The 12,031-nt window shown below is 41.9% G+C and overlaps 1 protein-coding gene across 2 annotated transcripts in view; it reads left to right on the plus strand.

The window, feature by feature from the left end:
* Window positions 1–9,513, plus strand: part of CLDN10 (claudin 10) — a 216,856-nt gene extending 207,343 nt beyond the window's left edge. For both annotated transcript variants that reach the window (XM_075562642.1, XM_075562641.1), the window contains 2 exons: window positions 8,308–8,415; window positions 9,236–9,513. In XM_075562642.1, the coding sequence (XP_075418757.1) occupies window positions 8,308–8,415; window positions 9,236–9,359 (232 nt within the window). In that variant the 3' untranslated portion in view covers window positions 9,360–9,513. The remainder of the gene's footprint in view (window positions 1–8,307; window positions 8,416–9,235) is intronic.
* Window positions 9,514–12,031: the final 2,518 nt, after the last annotated feature.

Raw genomic sequence — 12,031 nt, forward strand, 5'->3', positions numbered from 1 at the left:
AACCCTAGGCTCCTAACAGTACCACTGGATGTAGTGCTACGCATTTGACAAAGGCACAGTACACAGTACCATCATCCTTTTGTTCTGTTGTGCTCGAGATGGCTGTCAGCTGCCACTAAAATCTACAATGCTAACTCATGACACCTCGAAAGATAAGGCACGTGTTGTTAAAAATCTAAGTTTAAGACCAACACCACAAAAAGCAGATCTTTATCTTGGGTTTCATAAACTTAAGAAGGTTCCTTCTTTTGAGCTGTATGCTTTTGAATAGATTCCAGCACCCAGGGACCCAGGAGGATGGAGTAGAACTGTCCCTGTGGGGATTCAAGGCTGTAATGTTTACAGAAGCAGTCTGTCACGTTTATCTCCCACTCAGCAACTGGGGGGTTTGAACTGCAGATCTTTCAGATAGCAGCTGAGTGCTTAATCCCTGCACCACCAGGGCTCCTTCCCTTACATGAAAGTAGACAGTTGTCATTTAAATGACTGAATTCCACTTTAATGGTCATTTGGGAGGCCCCTGCCACTGTTTTCTAAGTCTCCTAGGAAGTCCTGGGTAGAAGGCCGGCCAGGCACTGTAAGAAGTGGGTGAATCCCAGCAGTCTCCACTCAGCAGCCTCCCCAAGGAGACATTTGGGATGGGTGGTCGCTCAGCAGCCCTAAACCCAAAAGAAAATGGGGCACTTTGGGAAATGTTTGTTGGGGGTGACTGTAAAATATTTAAAATAAATCCATGAATACATTTATAGAAACTTTGGCTTATTTGAGCCTATGCATGGAGGAAGTTTACTGTAGACACCAGAACCCATTGTCATTGCGTTTCATTGGTTTCTTGACAACTCTGTCAGTGGATCTGGGCTCCACTGTGCTTTCAGGAAGGACATCATCTGGCCTTCTTCTTAAACTGCCTCTGGGTGGCCTCAAACCTCTGTCTTACTAGTTAGCACCTTACCCCACCCAGGGACTCCTTATAGAGCAATGAAATTTAAGTTTTAAAATGATTAAATCAACACTATATGAGTGTCTTCTCAAGATTTTAAGGCTTTCTGCACATCCAGTTTTAAGGTACCTGGAATATGGACTGCAGCTGGTACCACTCATGGCTGAAATGAGGAGACCAAAGGTCTGTGAAAACTACTCCTAATAGGCCTCCAAAAGCACTGTGGCTCGTTGACCTTCAGCAGGGTCACATACCCCTTTCCCAGGGATCTTGAAAGATGTGGAGCTTTCATTTGTTGAGCAGTTTCTGTTTTGGTTTGGGTGGGGGAGGGGGGCTACACTTTCACTTTCAACCTTCCACATTCCCGGATTTTAATTATCAGTACTCACCTCTCTTTGTGCTGGGTGAAAAGACAGCCTGAGGGAATTCAGAAAAAATTCCATCCCCTCAAGCTCTTGAGCTGCTAAGGATTTAATGAGCCAGACATAGTTGGAAAACTCCCTTCTGAAAAGACAACTGAAAAATATGGTGTTCTTGACAATGTATGTCCACACAATAACCTGCATATGCATGTTTATAGCAGCGTTATTCATAATAGCATAACTTTAGAAGCAACAGAGCACATTGGTATAATGGAGTTATTATTCAATTCCTTTACAAAGGAAATGAGCTTATAGACTATTAAGAGAAGGAGTTTTAAATGTGTATGCCAAGTGGAAGAAGCTGATTTGAAAAGACTGAATATTATATATACATTTTGGAAAAGGCAAAACTAGAAGAGTTCAATGCCAGAGGGTTCAGGGGAATGGGCAACGGGAAGGCTGCATAGGTGGAGCTGTCAAAACAACTTACTGCCATCGAGTCCATGTGGAAACATAAGAATGCATAAGGTGGCATAGTGGGTTAGGCGTTGGGCTTGCTCACTGCACGGCCGGAAGTTCAAAACCACCTGCCACTCCACGGGAAAAAGCTGAAGCTATCTATTCCAGTAAAATTTAAAGTCTCAGAAACCCACAGGTCCAGTTCTACCCTGCTTAGGGTTTCTATTAGGTATCACACAGGGCACTTCTAGGGCAGTGTTATTCTGCATGATACTCTCATGGTGGACACATGACCTTATGCATTTGTACAGCACAAAGAACGATCCCTGGTGTAAACTGTGGATTTCATTTAATAATGACATACCAATCGTTTAAAAAGTATATTAGTATGTTGTGTTGGGGTGTTTTTTACAGTAATAAGATCTTTTATAGAGTTAAGGTGTATACGATAGGAAGATGCAGTAATGGCTAAGAGCTTGGGCTTTGCAATCATGGTCAGAGATTTTAAGTCTTAGTTTTACAGTTCACTTAGCGGAGTCTCAGAGAAAGTAATTACTCTCCCCGAGCTTCAGTGTCACTGTTGGTAAAATGACTAGTAATGGCTACCCCACAGCATTGTAATGACTATTCAGTGATAGCTACAGAAAGCATGTGAGTGCACACCCCGTTAGCACAGTGAGCCTACAGGAACAGTCGCTCTCATGGACAGGCATTTTTTTAAATTAAATAATTTTATTGGGGGCTTCTATAACTCTTATCCCAATCCACACATATGTCCATTATGTCAGTCACATTTGTACTTTTGTTTCCCTCATTATTCTCAAAACATTAGCTTTCTACTTGAGCCCCTGGTATCCGCTCATTTTTTCCCCTCCCTCTCTGCTCACCCATCTCTTATGAACCCCCCATAATTTAAAAATTATTATTTTGTCATATCTTATACTGTCTGATGTCTCCCCTCACCCACTTTTCTGCCATCCATCCTCCAGGGAGGAGGCCATATATAGGTCCCTGTAATCTGTTACCCCTCTCTCCTACCTTCCTGGCATTCATTCTCACCACTGGTCCTGGGGGTTCGTCTGTCCTGGATTCCCTGTGTTTCCAGTTCCTATCTGTACCAGTGTATAGCCTCTGGTCTAGCCAGATTTGTAAGGTAGAATTGGGATCATGATAGTGGGGCAGGGGGAGGAAACATTTAAGAACTAGGGGAGAGTTGTATGTTTCATCGTTAGTACACTGCACCCTGACTGGCTTGTCTCCTCCCTGTGACCCTTCTGTAACGGGATGTCCAGTTAGTTGCCTACAGATGGGTTTTGAGTCCCCACTCTGCATTCCTCCTCATTCACAATGATCTGATTTTTTGATGCCTGATCCCTTTAGCACCTCATGATCACACAGGTTGGTGTGCTTTTTGACCCCAGACACTGTATCTTTTGATAGCCAGGCACCACCATCTTTTTTCAACACATTTGCTTATGCACCCACTTTGTTTTCAGCTATCGTGTTGGGAAGGTGAGCATCTCAGAGTGCTGGATTATTAGAACAAAGTGTTCTTGTGTTGAGGGAGTACTTGAGTAGTGGCCCAGTGTCCATCTCTGGCACCCCATCTGTTTGTATTCTAGAGAACTATGGTATGCTTACTTTGCAAAAACATTCTCCTGTGAGCCTATTGTTATATTTCCTCATACTTTATTATAATTATTTTTTAATGTTTAGATGGTAAAGGTCTGTGGCAACCTCAAAACACATGACTAGCACGTGCCTGGATGCAATTCCTGTGGCTGGGACCAGTGTCCACTACAACAGCTCCCCACTGGTGCCAAGTCTTGGATGGGTGCAAGACAGACAAGAATAGGTTACAAAAATAAAAAGGTTTTCCCCAGATCCATTCCCTTGAAATTACTGTGAAAGCTCAAGTATGAGTAAACATATGAAATTCACAAAAATCAAGGCCACCAAGTTTGCCTGGAGGGGCCTGGGCTGAGGTTCAGCCCCTGGCTCTCTCCATACTAGATGAGAGGCAGGCGTCCAGCCTGGAGGCTAGACACACCATAGCAGCGCTGATGGAGGCTCCACTCAACCATTGACTTTCCTGCATCCTTTTTAAGGATCATCATAAACAGTTTCTGTTGTAAAGTTGCTGTACAGAAATAATTTGCACCCTATCATGTCTTTCCTAAATCCACGTAAAGTTGCATCAACTTATGGCTGAAATCATTCAGGGAGCTTGTATGTATGCCTGTCAGCCAGGCAGAATATCTCTGACAGACTCCCAAACCCATGTGTTTTGGTTTTGTTTCCTTGCATTGTCGTTTTGAGTAGATAGCCATGGAACAAGACATTTGCCATTTTGTCATTTTTCACCAGTACAGTCCTGTGAAATTGTTTATCATGTTGTTCCCACTATTACCATTCTCCATTTCCAAATTTTTCAATGGCTCTTAACAGCTCAGTGCACCCTTAGCAACGAGACCTGTTTTTCTTCCGCTCTCTGCCAGCCCCCTGATAACTATTAATAATATAACTTCCCATACCCTTGCCTCATTCAGATGTTTTCAAATCATTGGGATCATGCACATATGTCCTTTTCTTACTGACTCATTTCACTCAGCTGAGTGATCGTTGTGGAGCTGCCAGGATCGACCCAATGGCAGTGAGTTGGGTTTTTTGGTTGAAGCATTGAAACGTACTCCTTATAATTACTAAAAACAAAGCCTTCCAGTTTGTGGCTGAAGCCTCCAAATGAGTGTCAAAGGACTTCTCTAGAACAAATTTGACATTATATTGCTCTCTGCCCATCTTGTCTTTCAATAGTGATGTTACTGTTTTGTGCAGTGGTAGGTGGTTCCAATGAATAATCACTGTCTGACAGAAGAGCTGCCGCATCCCTGGCTTCCTAGACTGTAGTGTTGACAAGAGTGAATTGCTGGGTCTTTCCTCCTGCGGAGCCCCTGGCACCTGCCTTTTGGTTCACAGCCAGGCACTTAACCATTGCACTACCAGGGGCCCTTCTACCAGTGATAAGTATCTGCTTTTCCCAGATGGAACACCCTGTGAAGTGTGAAGTTGCTGCTCACTGAATCTGCGATGTGTGTCTTTCAACATAATGAAAACAAAAGTTTCTGAAATAAAATTGAGTCGCAAATCCTTTACATTCCAATTATTTAAACTTAACGAGGAAGGCACGTGGGCTACTAAAGAGTCCAAGCAAATCAACTCTAAATGGTACAATTAAAGTTTATCTCTGACAGAATTCACAATAAATTCAAATGGAAATGGTATTTTCTGTGGGCCAGAGCCTATATTCAGTAATTTAAAGAAAAGGAAATTCCCAAAGGAAGAATAAGTAAACTCATTTTTAAGATGTCAAATTTAGGATTGTTTAATCCCTTCCGGAGTTTCTAAGTGACTTAAATGACTATGAAGACACAAATCACATTTGGCCTGCCTGAGTGACTCATCTTCTTAATTGTAACAACACTCTATACTTGTGTCCATGTTCTTTAAATGAATTCATATAGCACAAAGCAGTGGCCTATGATTTCCATAAGATTCACCCTTCATTATTAATCATGAGGAACCTATTTTAATCAATTGTGGTACTTGTTTCAGGACCCCTGGTTGGGTAGCGCTGCTGTCTGTGAGGTCAGCAGGTCTAACACACCAGCCGTTCTGTGGGAGAAAGATGAGGCTGTCCACTTCTATGAAGATATACAGTTTCAGAAACGCCAGGGGGCAGTTCTACCCTTTTCTGTAAGGTTGATATGAGTCAGAATCAACTCCAAGGGAATGAGTTTATTTTGTCAGGTCTGTTGGTACTTGATATTTGCATCCTATTTTAGTAAAATTAAGTACTTAAAGAAAAATCCGTCCATTTCTTTAGAGTATATTTATACAGAGGAAAGTGGACAGCTTAAACTCTTGGGAGTGGGGATGGAGGGCAGACAAAGAAAAATGATCATAAAATTGTAATTATCTTACAATGTCCTCCAAGTAGAATTTTCCATAAAAGCAGCCATGCACATGCCTTTGTCTTTGTAATAAAAGAATTAAAATGACCTAAGGCAAGTTTACTATAGTACCTTCCAGATGAGTTAAAGACAAGTGATGTACACCTACAACTTGTCAGACATTCTGCTGTTTTAGTGCATGATCTTATTAAAACACATAAAAGTCTAAGATATGACAAAATAATAATTTATAAATTATCAAGGGTTCATGAGGGAGGTGGAAGTGGGAAGCCGGTACCAAGGGCTCAAGTAGAAAGTAAATGTTTTGAGAATGATGAGGAAAACAAATGTACAAATGTGCTTGACACAATGGATGTATGTATGGATTGTGATATGAGTTGTACGAGCCCCCAATAAAATGATTTTAAAAACCCATTGATGTTATAAGAGCTGTAAGCACTCCAATACAATGATTTATTAAAAAATTTAAAGCAAAACAAAACAAAACAAAAAACCCACATAAAAGCAGGACTGACTAGAAGTCCAGGCTATTCTTTTTACATATGTGACCTATGTGACCATCATTTCCGTCATTAAAAACCAACCATGGTGCTCTGCTGGTGCTGCTGGATACTTGTTGGACTTCTCCCTGCAAGTGTGGTGGTTCAAATCCACTAACCACCCCTAAAGACTGACAGACTGGGAAACCCACAGGAGCAGTTTTTACCACCCCACCCCCATAAGGGCACTCAGTAGGAACTGACTCCCTGGCAACGGGCTTAGATTTTGTGGTTATTGATGAATGAAACTCCGTTTAGCACTCAATCTGGCCAGCTTAAAATGTTTCTAAATGTGTGCATCATTCTTCAGTGCTCTTTTGGGCTGGGTTTTAGTACAGGTTATAGAAGTGCTGAGTTATACCAACCATACTGTTTTTGCCATGGCCTCTCACCAGAGCAGTTGGGGAAATTCCCCAGATGCTAATCAGGGGCCCAGTGCAGCGAAAGGAGAATGCCCTCTAGTTTTCCATTGCAGTTCACCCCTTCTCTCCCTCTGATTTCCTGAAAGGTGACCAAGAGTGAGGCGTGATCACAGAGCAGCTTTTATGGTGTACATAGCCCCACACTAATGGCAGAAGCAGGCCCTGACATTGCTTCGCAGCCAGATCTGAAAATATGCGAGCGCACCATAAGTCCCCGATGCTCAGCATACGGCGGTTCCCTCGCCGGATAGGGTCAGGCACTGTCGCTACTGTGACTGGACAATAGGGAAGTCTGACCACGCCGAGGACAAGAGTCCAGAAGCAGCCACAGCAGAGAAGGGGATGAGGCCAAGGTAGCTGCTGTGAGCAGCACGGTGGATGTAGTCAGAACCGGGACAAAGCTGACCGTGGGCCTGCTCTTCCCCTCCTCACCAAGCAAGCCCCTCTGATTTTGCCACATCTCAGTGTTAGCTGCTAAATCAAAAGTGAGCTCTTTGTTCCACCCAGCTTGTGTTTTATATGGTTAACTCATGAGACTGTAACATAGGGACTGGTGCTTGTCATTTTTTGCCTTGCAGTGGAGGTCTGTGAGCCCCCCCACCACCCCCCAAAAAAGGTAAACATCGCTTCTATTTTAAGATTTCTTCATCAGGAGGAAAAACAAAACAGGACAACCCAGATAGCTCCTGAGCTGTCACTATACTTTTTACGCCTCATTTCTTTGTCTGGGGTGAATGCTCCTCCTTTAACATGATTTTATCTGGCCCTCGCTGCAAAACAATTCCCTTTTTCTCACCCGCTTTAATAGGGATGTTTGACATTCTCCTGTACGGTGACCTCCCCAAGGGAGGCATTTCATATATATCGTTGCATCTGCTCCTAAGATTAGCAAGGCACTGTAGCCTTCCACCAAAGCAGGGTGCATTGTAGCAATGCTATTGAAAATTCCATTTTGTCTCTCCAATATAGTGATTAGACGACACCATATTTGTCATTGACTCATACTTGTTGCATGCTATGGAGTCGGTTCCAACTCTGAGCAATGCTCCAGGGTAACTGCCCCATGGGGTGTCCCGGGCTATCCTCTTTCCATGAGCAGACCTTTAGGTCTTTCCTCCTGAAGACACTAGTGGGTTCGAACTACTGACTTTTTGGCTGGCAGCCAAGTGCTTTAAAGATTGCACTACCAGGGCTTCTTGATTTCCAGGTAGGGGATCGAAACCAAGGCAACCTTCCCTTTTCTAACCACCCAAATTCAAACCCACTGCTGCCGGTTGACACCCATCATTCGTCTGAGTAATCCGCCTGGTGAGTCAGCGGGTGGAAAGCTCTGTGAGGTTAGGGCGGGGCCCATGGAAAGACGCTGGAAGGCGGAGTCTGCCGACCTAGCTGTAATTCGATTTTTCCTCTACCTCAATTTGCTCATTTTCAAGATGTTGAGGAGAAACTGCAAAAGCCCTCTGAAAAGTGTAAAAGCATTATAGAGCCACAAGGTGCGATTACTTCCAGTAGTAAAGGACTATAAGGAACATTTTATGGCTGTTGTCTGGTAGTGTTAAGTACTATTTACTCCCCAAATCAGAGCCATAATGTTTGTGTGCCGCTCTCTCACAGGTATGAGCTCGGAGCTGCTCTGTTCATTGGATGGGCGGGAGCATCACTCTGCATAATTGGTGGTGTCATATTTTGCTTCTCAATATCTGACAACAACAAAACACCCAGGTATGGAAAACAAACATTACCTGCAAAAGCTAAACAAAACAATGCTGTTCTACATGGAAGTAAAACTACGTAGTTCAGAAGATTCTTAGAGACGTCAACCCCCAGTATTGGGGGATGCTGGGAGTAAAGCTAATGGAAGCAAAAGAAACAACGCAGTTGATCCTTGCTAGAGTCTAAAGCTGTTTCCGAGTTAAGACACTTCATTTGAGAGCTGGTATGCTCTTCCATTGAAAATCAGTTGTGTGGGGTATGGGCCTTAGAAAAGTCAAAAACATAATCGACAACTGCCTTAAAAACGCAGGTCTCAAGATGAGGGCATGTTCTTGCTATGGTGTCCCTGGGTGGTACATGGTTAACATGCTCAGCTGGCAATCTACTTCCAGAAAACCCAGCCACTGTACACCTTACAGTGAACGTACAGTTCTACTCTGACAGAGCCAGAATCCCGACAGCAGCTAGGTCCCTGAAAACATCCCTCCCTATAGCCTCATCATCATTTCACAGAGGAAGGAATTGATGAGGGTTACTAAGTTCTTAGGTCCCAGGAGGATACATTCGGAAAGGCAATTTTGAAGAAGAATGAATGAACAAAGGAGCAAGCCAGGAATCTCTTCGGCAGAGATTTTGTTACTTAACCTGGAAAGGACGACATTTCTTGGGCTGAAGGGAGAGCAGAGAGCTTACTGAAAAGTAATCAGGAGAAGGTTTAGACTTAGCTCTTTACAGAATTAGAGGAAATGGGTTTCTGCACTTTGTTGTTGTTCTTGTTGCACCGAAAGGTAGACTATAACTACTTACCTGTTGTCTTTTTTCCTTTCAGAATGGGATATGCATACAATGGGGCCACATCAGTCCTGTCTTCTCGGACAAAGTACCCCGGCAGAGAAGGAGACTTTAAAACCACCACCCCTTCAAAACAGTTTGATAAAAATGCTTATGTGTAAAAAAGCAACACTGCAAGCTGTATCTTGAGTTTGTTATGAAGAGTGACCTGGTCACAGAATGATTCCAGCAAGTTCCTCCTATAATTAACACTCAAAAGTACTTTAAAAACATGAATTGGAAGAATTCGCTAATTGTGTGGGTGTAAATGTTACTTAGTTATATACCAATCATCTTCTGTTGTGGCTTTCTATAAAAAATAAACAGGTTATTTACAGAACTTCACCTTCTTTGTGATTCATACATTGAATTCTCTCCCCTTCTCTCCTAAATTGTTTTTCATTCCTGTATTAAATTAAAGTTATATAAGTAGTGGAGTCTTGTCATAATATGAGGACAACCGGAGACTACTCCTCAGAAAGCGTACAGGTTAAATGGATCTATTCCTGGCTGTAGAGAGCCTGCCTTTGCTTTCTTAGACCTCTCTGACTTGACTATTAATTCACTATGGTAAGTGTTGAAGGCAAGTGGAACACCAGGACCGAACTGTTTTGCTCTCATCTCCCCCTCACACTTAAGTAATTGCTTCAGCTTCTCTTATGCAGAGTTCTGATGCAGAGCATGAGCTGTGCTCAGCACTGGTACTCGTCAGCTTTGGACCTCAGGAGAGAAATCCTGGAGTCTGCATGGTGCCTTCCTCATTCAGAACTGCTGAGCCAAGGTCCAAGCTATTCCTCATATCCTGTGTAGGAAAGGAACCGGGTCATTGAGACACACCATTTTCCCTGTCATGTTAGCTGCTCCCGTGATTTCTGAACAAAGAAAAGATGTATTCTCAAGCCAGCCCTTTTAGATCATGTGCACACCGGCTGTGGTAGCCACAATGAAGGGAACGCTGCTCCAAACACTTTACACACCTGGAGTCACCTAATCTTCACAGTCACCCTATGAGGTAAATACTAGGATTATTCTGAATTTACAGGTGAGGAAACTCAAGGTAAGAGTTCAGGTAACTTGCTATAGTCAGTGACTTAATCAGGACTTCAACCTTAGGCAAAATAAAATAAATAGTTTTATGCTTTGGACAAGACTAGGTATCCATATTACCTAGGCATAAGAACTTTTCCTACATCAAGGCACTGCATGGGTGATTAGAATGTATTTCTGAAGCATCAAAGACTTAAAAAGAAAATCACATTGTGATTGAACTATCGAATTGTGTGCTATGTGAACTGTATGCTAATAAAACGTTGTGTTTTTTTTTTTAAAAAGCAAACCACACTCTTTTCCCTGTGAAAAGAAAAAGAAATAGACAAGCTATTTTACAATAATCCCCAAAACCTAAATCTGTAGCATGACAATATTGGAAATATCTTTTCCACAGATGCAAACTTGCTGAAAGACATAAAAGACAGCCAGTGTGAGAACGGGGCTGGGTTTTCAATAATAATAAAATTTTAAATTGAAAGCTCAACAGGAGACAATAATTCCAGAAGAGAAATGGTGGTCTAAAGAAAACAGAACACCCTGAATTTATAATTACTAGATGAAAATTATAGCACCAAATGATAAACTGAAGACTAGACTTTTACTCTACGGAAGCACTAACTTTACTTTACATTGTGTTTACTTAGAAGTTTGTCCCAACTCCCTCACCCTTTCCATTCAGCAGGGAAGGAGCAGTCACAGACTTAGAATGGAGTGTCCCATCTGAATATCTTTGGCAGGTTTTAAAATCTCAGTTTGTCACATTTTGGGGGAGGATGAGCATTTATGACAGTAACTATATTTCAGAGTTCTAGTTAAACGAACCAATAGTGCATATTAAGGGGGGAGGGGGGAGCAAGTAGCTCATGAAGAAATGAATAACTGATTGAATGAATCTATGACCCTAATTGGTCCTTGTGCCCTCTTTGGCATGTGTGGTGATTTTTATCTGTGGGACTCTGAAAATTTGATGTGGCAATCATTAAAGCTTCTAGAAATATGTGTATAAAGTTAGTACATTCATATAAAATGTCTAGGCTACAAATAAAAGATCCTGGAAAGGCGAAGAAACAGTTAGATTCATTCACACACATTAGCTCAGGAGGGTGTGCGGCATTCATTACCACAGGAGGCTTCTTGTGTAGCACAGCCGCTTCACAGTTTAACTCAGAAATCGGTCTCCTCTTCTTGAATAATTCAGCCACAGTCACAAGGGGGTGCAATGGAGGCCTTTACTTCAGTGTATTGCAAAATAAAAAGAGACCCCAACCCCAACAAATGTTACCTTTTTGTTAAAATGCTGCTTTTTTGGGAAACAGTGCAGATAGTACCACAAAATATTAAAATGCAAAAAAGTGGTTTATACGAATCTTTTGACCTGTGACGATGTCATTAGTCAACAACATAACTAAACAAACCATTTTGAGGTATTTTATAATATGGGTTTGACATTAAAAGTTAAAAAAAATGAAAACTCTACATACACATACAAATTCAGGAATGATTCAAATCTTTCCTGTTCATATTCTGATAAACTAATTGGCATTTAAAATGGCTACATTTTTATTCATGAAATATCCAAAGTAAAGATTATTCTGCTGGAAATGGTAGGTTAAGTTTTAAAGTAATCACTTGAAGACCAACATGCTCACAATGGCATTTTATGACAATACTGCAGGAAAATGTGTTTTAAATGAGCCCAGCAAGACTATTGAAATGCTAGACTTCTTTCCATATGAGAAATAAC

Source organism: Tenrec ecaudatus, chromosome 11 (genome assembly GCF_050624435.1).
Source record: "Tenrec ecaudatus isolate mTenEca1 chromosome 11, mTenEca1.hap1, whole genome shotgun sequence".
Taxonomy (NCBI): Eukaryota; Metazoa; Chordata; class Mammalia; order Afrosoricida; family Tenrecidae; genus Tenrec; species Tenrec ecaudatus.